We start from the raw sequence: 9,033 nt of genomic DNA on the forward strand, positions 1-9,033 counted from the left end.
ATAAAAGTTTTTTGTTTACATAATATATGTGTGTGTACTGTGTATATTTATTATGTATATATAAATAAATACACAGACATACAGTATATATTTTGAAAATATTTACATGAATTTACACGTATATATTTATATTCATCTAATTTATATTATATATAAATATATTTAATATATAAACGTAACATATTTTTCTCAAATACATGCATGTGTGTGTATTTATATATACATAATAAATATACACAGTATACACACATATACTGTATTATGTAAACAAAAACTTTTATTTTGGATGCGATTAATCGCGATTAATCATTTGACAGCAGCGCTATCAGTTTCTTGAGCAACGTATTGGAATGATTTCTGAAGGATCACTGAAGACTGGAGTAATGATGCTGAAAATTCAGCTTTGCATCACAGAAATAAATGACATTTAAAAATATATGAAAACAAAAACTGATATTTTAAGTTAAACTAATATTTTAGAATATTACTGTTTTTATTTGATCACATAATTGTCGAGGACATAAGATAAAAAATATATTTTTTTTTTATAAATTACACATGCATACATAATTTCCCACTGTTTATATTTTTTATATTTATTTTTAGTATTCTAGCATTATTATACTAGTATATATTACACACTCAATTATTAAAATAAAATAAAATAAAAATACATTTCTAAAAAATTAAATGAAATAAAAATAAACTGTATGTGCCAAAACTGTTTTAGCACTATAATGACAGAAGTAATAAAAATGAAAAATAGCCCCTTTGAAACGGTTATAACATTAAGCATTTGCTCATGGCATTCGTCAGCGGTATGTAGCGAGCAAACACGCGAGGTACGCGGGGCAGCTGAACCCCTAGAGTCTATTTCAGAGTGTACTTCGCTCTAAGGTTACTGTGACAAATGTGCCAAGGTTAGTTGCAAGATATTCTCTTGGTATCTGAAGAACTACTGCTTGTTCTTTTAAGTAATCTCAAACCCAGTGAACATTGCCCTTTAGGCTGGGCAGAGGCTGTGGCTTTGCTATGACAGATGGCTGCACTCAACTCTAATGTGACAGCGGCCTTAGCCGAGGTGCGGCGTGCCAAAGCGGAGCCAGTGAATGAGGAACCACAGTTTTCACAGGCTTTGAAACTTTGAAGCACAAATCCTCAGTGTGGTTTCTGAAGGCTGGCATAAGCTAATTAGGCATTAGCATTGCGGTGGGAATATGCTGCAGCGTAAACGGGCAGTGAATAGCAGGTAGTTAAATCCATTTCCTATTACGGCGTGTCTCCTTTGCCTTCTTGCGTCACATGTTTTGAGTTTAAACCGCAGTCACAGCGGCTGGAACTTCCTCTCACCTTTAGCACGGGCCTCACGGGTTTGACGTGCTGGCTCCTGCTGCTATGGCGATGCACGTCTTTGTGCGAATCGAGGCCCGCAGGCACATTAGGGGGCGACAACAGGAGCTTTTTAAGCTGTGGAGGGAATGAGAGGCGAGGGGTTATAATTTGATGACACACGGTGCATTTAAAATTGCAGACAAAATCAAGAAAGGTTTGCCTTTTCGCACTCAAATACATCAACAAAAACAAGTTTCAAGCAGTTCTGTGCTGTAGCCACTGTAAGAACAAGATGTTCAAGTTACTGGAAAATCTGAAATGCAAGTCCTAAATGACCAGCGCAACCAGAGAAAGCAAAGTAAGAAGCAGCGCAGCGTTGCTGAGTCCCTTAAGCGATTGTTAATGTGCCAACTTGGCAGGTCTGTCCATGTCTCTCAGTGTCCATTGAGGAAACCGAAGGGGCGCTGAGGGTTTCAGCTTCTGAGTACCAAACCGTTTTGGCATGCACTGGCCATCTATGCCATGAAAACATGTGCTCTGCTGTCCCTGCTCCTGGGTCTTCAATGCACCCCTTGTTTTGCACACAGACTGGCCTCATTTAGGGGTTGAGGTGTAACTGCGGCCATCGCCAGCAGAGGGGGCTCTCAGCTCTTACACCCGGACTAAACTTTTGCATTGAGACTCAAGGAGGAAGCTAAATTACACTGGAACAATTCCATTGTTACTGAATCATCTAACAGGGAAATGCATCTGTCTAGACTTGTAACTTTCAGGGAAGATTGCAAAAAGACTAAATAACTGACAGTAACTTTATTAACCATGTTTTGTAACTTTATAATAAAGTTCAAATTTTTAAAAAAAACATTAGTTACTGAAATAGTTAACATGAAATAGCTATAGCAATGCTCTTATAGAATTGATTATTCTTGAAGAATGTTAATGTTTTTTTTTTATATAAACTACCATTCAAAAGTCTGTGATCGGTAAGATATTTTTAATGTGTTAATATTTCATATTAACACATTGTGCTCACCAAGGCTATATTTATTTGTTTACAAAATGCAGTAAAAGCAATAATATTGTGCAATATTATTGCAATTTCAGTGTTTTATTTTAATAAATAACATTTTAAAATGTAATTAATTCCTGTCATGGCAAAGCTTTATTACTCTTCAGTGTCACGTGATCCTTCAGAAATCTTTGAACAGACGTGTATAAATAATACATAAAAAAAAAAAAGTTGTATAAATTAATATTAATGTATTGAACAAATATTAACTAATAATGAACGATAGTATATTTATAAGCCAATTAAAAATTGTTCAGCGTCGGTTCATGATAACTAATTCGCTAATGTTAATGTATTGCACCTTATTGCAAATTATTGCTTTTCTAAATTTTCACTTCTGTGTAATTTTATGTTTAGAACATTTTTCCATGTTGCATGAATGTAAATGATAGTTTTCATGGAAAAGCTACTAACTTTTAACAGGTTGTATTACTGGTATTTTCAGTCCTAGTGGCACCAAAAAAGTAGTCTTATTCTCAGATGAATACACATAATTTTCATCAATTTAAGAATAATTTGTCCCTCCTTCAGACATCTCTTATATACTTTGCTGCTACACCCTGTAAGTTAGCCTTTTTTAGTATCTCTAAGGCAATGATTATCTCAGTAATCAGATGGTGGCCTTTCATCGGCGCCAAACAATGTGATCCTAGAACAGTGTGAATTGTGAAAGGTATTGAGTGAAATGTAAGACAGTCATTACCGTAAGTACTACCAGTCTCTATGGTAAAAATCACAAAACGCACATGACAAACTGGAAAAACCGCTACAGTACAATACAGCCATGCACAACCAATTGTTCAGGAAAAAGCAGTGAAAAAAAGGGGGGAAATAAGAAAGTAAAAATGAAAAGCTGTCCAATGGGTAATAACTGTTATAACTGGTTTCACAACGTACACAGATTAAATTGTTGGGGTTTGTGAGCTGAGAGGGACAGATAACAAACACACCAACTTGTTCCAGGAAGTGGCGTCTCAAGAAAGAGATGAGAGTTGAGTCCTCTCATAAAAAGGTAAAAATGGAGCAAAGAGAGCTGCTGTTGAAGTCCATTTCGTGACCTGAGGGAATCAAAGATCTGGGAAGTAGATATAAGCATTCCCTTAAAAAAGTACCATGGTATTACCAGGTTTTTGGACATTACCATGATGGTAATGCCATGGGATTCTTTGAAGTACACTACTGTTCAAAAGTTTGGTAAAGGTTGGTGAGATATTTTTAACTGTTGTTTTTTAAATTAGTCTCTTTAGGCTACGTTTACACGACAACGATGTAGTCAAAAACGGAAAAGTTGTTCCCTTGCGTTTTTAAAAAGTTTCACGTATACACGACAACGTTTTCAAAACGATTTGCGTTTACACATATCTGCGAAAACGGCCAAAAACGCTGTATTACGTATGCCAGGCCAGTAGTTGGCGCTGTCACCTTGTTAGTAAACAGTACCTGTAGGGAAGTGACGATTATATGTTGTATATGATGCGTCTCCGCTGTTGGTTGTAATATTGGTGAAGTAAATCCACACTTTGCTGAAGAAGCGTTAGCAAACTCTTGAGCAGCAACAACAGTACCATGTACTCCGCCATTGTTGTGTATGATTGTTCGCACTTGCCTTTAAAATCGACACGTACTGCGCATGTCTACATACCTAACACGTACTACGCACGCACGCGCATGATGTCACCGTTTTCACAGAAACGATAACTGTGGCGTTTTCAAAAAACTTGCACTTTGAAACCCGTTTTGAAAAATATGCGTTTTCAGTCCCCAAAACGCCGTTGTCGTGTAAACGAACAGGCAAAACGCATAAAAAGTTTCCTGTTTTGGGCTGAAAACGTTGTCGTGTAAACGGCCCCTTAGGCTCACCAAGGCTACATTTATTTGATACAGTAAAAATTAATATTGCAAAATATTATTACAATTTAAAACATGCTTTCCATTTTAAAATAGGGATGTAACAATGCACCCCGAGCTGGTTGAAAATCGATAAAAATATGTGACATTTCAAGTCGGTTCTGATGTTAAACGAATCGTGATATAAGGGCTTATATGAATGTATCTCTGAGGGGAACTGACTGTCCTCAGAACAGTTTAGATGGTATTTTCTTTTCATATTGCCTCTGTATAATGCATAATAAAGTAGTATTTAAATGTGGAACCAAGGAAACGCAGACCATTCTGTTTTTGCTTCAAATTTCGAAATTATACAATTAAATTTAAATAAAAAATTATTCATGATGCATGTATGCAGCATCTTTTCTTTGGATCGTGATTACAATGCAGTGCTTGTCTCTAATTTTGAATGGAAAGAGCAAAGGCAAAGACTTTGTTTGTACGACGAGATTTCTTTTATTTGTATTGTTTATTTATTGTTTTAAAATTATAATTTAGTTTTGTTATTTGACATATTTCAATTTCACAAAGGAATGTGCAGCATTTTGTCTGAGAAATAATAAAAGGACACCTTTTCATTAATAATTTGTCTTAAATCTTTTTTAACAAAAATTGTGAGAAAGTTGTATCGTGAATCGTGTCGCATTGTGAGTTGAGTGAATCATTACATCCCTATTTTAAAATGTAAATTATTCCTGTGATGGCAAAAATCTTACTGACCATCAGTTTTGAATGGTAGTGTACAATTTCAATACCGTTGTATTCATACACAGCCATGGAATATATCAAAGTACTATGTTATTACCATCAGAAACTATCACAATGCCATGGTATCGCCACGGTACTTTCTTGTAAGGCTCAGAAAAAGATAAGAGTAATGGGATGTGTGGGAAAATGAAAGCCTAGAAAAAGTCTCAAGTTCATAAAAACGGTGTCCACGTTCCACATCCCTGCCTGTGAAGAGGATTCTTGTTAGATCGGTTGCTTAAAAAGAAACAAAAAGCCCAAAATGAGAAAAATTCAGACCTGTGTTGCCTATCATACCCATGCTGTGGGGTAGTCAGAGGCCCATCCAAATCCACCTTAAACAGGAAGGAAGGGTTCTTACTAGAGATGGGTCTTCTGTCTCTGGGCTCACTGAGCCAAGTAGGGGCTCACTGTCCAAAGGGAGGTCATCTTCCTCCTCCTCGCCCTCCTCAGGGTCGTCCCCCAGCGAAGGGAACACAGACAGACCCCCGACTCCGTCCTCAACAATGCCGTCCAGGCTGTCTGTGAGGGCAGCGAGCAGTGCCGCATTTTCTTCCTGAAACAACAAGAAAGAAATGAAGGCAAGTGCTCTGCAAAGCAAAGATAAGGAAAACCTACACTTACACAGCTTGTATATGTCTAGTGTAAGTCTTTTTTTAACACAGAAACAGTGGAGAACGACAGAAGTTATTGATAAAAGAGGAGAAAATCTCAATTTAAACAGTTGCAGGCCAGACTCGAACCTGCAACACTCACATAAGCACCCTCGCTCAACATATCATCAGAATGTGCATTTACCTCTATGCCATGGCTTTAACTAGCACTTAGATTTAATCTTACACCATTATAATTTAGTCAAAGCTTTACTGAACTAGACTTTAGTTCACCAAAAAAATGAAAATTCGGTCATAATTTTTCTCACCTTTCATATTTGAAACACAAACAAAAGTATATATTCTAATATTCCTAATAATTTAATATTGTCTAGCCATGAAAAGTCCATGCAATCAAACTTTCACAAATCAAAACGTACAAAAACATTTTCACATTTTACATGTAAAAAGCTTTTATAAACATATAGAAAACATTGATCAACACACACACATAGATCACATCAAATATGGTAAACAGAAGCTCAAACCTGCTTGTTTGAGTGAGATGCATGAGAACCAATGATGTTTATTCTGGCATAAATCAAGCATGTTTGAGCTTCCATTTACCATATTTGATGTGCTCTATGTATGTACATTTGATCAATGTTTATATGTGAATAAAAGCCTAAATTAAATATTTAATCCAAGTCTTTTCTGATTAAAGTGCTCAATTCATATTGATTACTTTTAAAATGTCTTTTTGTACTTTTTGATGCTTGAAAGTTTTGATTCTGTGGACCTTCATTGGATTGACAAAATATAAAAAAGAGGGATATATATATATATATATATATATGTGTGTGTGTGTGTATGTATGTAAATTAAGACAGAATTTTCATTTTTGGGTGAACTATCCCTTTAAGATTAATGCCCTTTCCCAAATTTTGCCCTTAGCCCTTACGGCCCTTCAAGTCCAATCTTGGCAAAATTCTGAAAGGTTTGTTGGGTAGTAAACACAAAAAGGCCTTCAGACTGCAAGTGCATCATTTGGGACAGTGGCCTACTGAGGCCTGTCCAACTAAAAACAACCAATCAGAGGGCAGAATTACGAATACCACTAATCAGCACAAGATTGTTTTACATGTGCACAATAAAGCAAGTACAGATGATGGTTCCCACCTCGAATAGCTCTGGGTCTCCACCGCTGTACTGTATGGAGGCAGGGGAGTGATCTGAGTGCTCGTTGCACCAATGCAGCTCACTGAGGCAGTTCACCGAGTCAAAATCACTGGCGTCCAGCTGCGAGAGGTCAAAGTCAGGGAAGTCAGCATCCAGGCGGTCTGAGCAGACCTCCTCTTCCCCATACTGAGAACGAAAGGAAGAAAAAATGATAGGTCAAAAGGCCAACATCAGAGGACACATCTAAAAAGAACGCACTCGGCCGTAAAGGCTGGGAAATCAAGAGACATGCCGTGACTGTGAAGATCCTGAGCTCGTAACAGTCATCTGAATTAGTACTAACCCTCAGCACAACTTCATTACAGCTAATGCACTGAGAGTTGAAAGAAGACAAAAAGCTGACCCTGGATTTAGCAACGGTTGCACATCCTTGAATTAAAAACCATAGCTATGGGTTTTGGGGTTTGCGGCAGAAGAAACTGTTAAGAAAGAGGAATAAGTTATGCAAAAACTGACTAGTTTTAGATGTTTTTTAGTTTTTGTATTTAGAGCGTCTACACTTTATTTAAACATGCTGACAGTGTGTAGACTGTTTTCATGGTAAAGCCCTCTCGCTTGTGCCTTTAAAGCAGCATTTATGTGAGTGTTTTATGCTAAAAATAGTCTCAAAATGACTTTTCTCAAGACCCATTTTCTGTTTCACGATGTTGCACTCCATCTAAGCACTTCTGAACATAAGAACGTGTCTAACGTAAAGGTCCCTTTGAAACGTGTGTCTGATTGGGGTCAGGTGAACTCAGATCGGCCTTCCTTGAAACACATTGGTCGACTAGTTGTTCCGGCAACCCACATGCAAGCTGATTTAGAAAATGTGCAGTTTTGCACATCCTTTGCACGTTTGATCGAGAAGAGAGATAAAGTGTGTGTGTGTGTGTGTGAGAGAGAGATATAAAGAACCGAGCAAGTGTGTGTCTGTGTCAATAAGTACTGTGAGAAGGGAAGTGGTCTAAACCCCAGGGGTACAGCAGAAAACCACACATGCCTTAATATCTCCATGTGAGCGGAGGAGTTTGCATGTTGCACTCGGCTCATTTTGCTAGCACACCCGACCCGTGCCTGTCTGTTTGTGAAGAGGATACCTGGAGGACACCTGGTGCGATGCTGCCTCGGTTTACAGGAGGCCGTAGCATGAGTATTCTACAGGGCTGCTGCGATGCATTGTTAATGACTTCTTGCACGAATTCTCCTCTCTCTGTTTCACAAAGCTGATGATTGTGCTTATTCAGTTCCCTTTATTTTCTTACACTAGGCCTGGTCGAGCGGGTGTGCGAAAACGAGCAGGCAACTACAGGGAGCCATATATGTCGCTGTTTTAAAATGCAGCGAGGAATTAAAAGGCAAAGATTTTACAACGCGAGTCTCTAAAGCAGCTATTACCAGCTGCTGAGCTCTGATGAAATGAGGTCACATACTGTAGCCCATACCTCCGCACCGTTTCAGCCCAATCTTATTATATCTGCAGTATTTTAATCCGCCTTGGTAAGCTATTGTTGAAAAATTCTTCAGATGATTAATCTGGTGTTGAAAACACTGAGACCAGAGAATGATACCAATACATATACCTAAAATTGACCAGTTTAGGTATAGAATAAACAATGCATTTAATTTAATTTTTAATAATACTTTATAAACATTATTATAACATTGATTAGTCTTTTTTTTTTACAATGTTTTTGAAAGCAGTCTCTTACACTCACAAATGCTGCATGTATGTGACCAAAAATACAATAAAAACAGTAATATTGTAAAATATTGATACCTTGATACATTTTTTAAGGATTCTTTGATAAATAGAAAGTAAAAAAAAAACAGCATTTATGAAAAAGAAATCATTTTGTAACATTCCAAATGCCTTTATTGATCAATTTAGAACAAATCATATAGAACAAAAATATAAATTTCTTAAAGGGGTCATATGATGCGATTTCAATTTTTCCTTTCTCTTTGGAGTGTTACAAGCTCTTGGTGCATAAAGAAGATCTGTAAAGTTGCAAAGACTAAAGTCTCAAATCCAAATGAGATATTTTTATAAAAGTTAAGAGTCAGCCACGCCTACCTAAAACGGCTCGTTCTAACACACCCCACATGTCTACGTCACGATGTGAGAAGATTTGCATAACGCCGCCCAAACGTTCACGCAAAGAAAGAAGGCGTAACCTTTATTCT

General features: G+C 37.2%; 1 protein-coding gene across 2 annotated transcripts in view; it reads right to left on the reverse strand.

The window, feature by feature from the left end:
• The window catches only part of LOC107741067 (peroxisome proliferator-activated receptor gamma coactivator 1-beta-like), a 49,785-nt gene that overhangs the window by 3,332 nt on the left and 37,420 nt on the right, over window positions 1-9,033 (reverse strand). The window contains exons 2-4 of one of the 2 annotated variants that reach the window (XM_016553654.1): window positions 6,808-6,993; window positions 5,397-5,591; window positions 1,351-1,467 (exon numbers count right to left, since the gene is read on the reverse strand). In XM_016553654.1, the coding sequence (XP_016409140.1) occupies window positions 1,351-1,467; window positions 5,397-5,591; window positions 6,808-6,993 (498 nt within the window). The remainder of the gene's footprint in view (window positions 1-1,350; window positions 1,468-5,396; window positions 5,592-6,807; window positions 6,994-9,033) is intronic. The other variant, XM_016553655.1, reaches the window with a different exon arrangement.

The sequence above is a fragment of the Sinocyclocheilus rhinocerous genome, unplaced genomic scaffold, assembly GCF_001515625.1.
Source record: "Sinocyclocheilus rhinocerous isolate Xijiao unplaced genomic scaffold, SAMN03320098_v1.1 scaffold44, whole genome shotgun sequence".
Lineage (NCBI taxonomy): Eukaryota > Metazoa > Chordata > Actinopteri > Cypriniformes > Cyprinidae > Sinocyclocheilus > Sinocyclocheilus rhinocerous.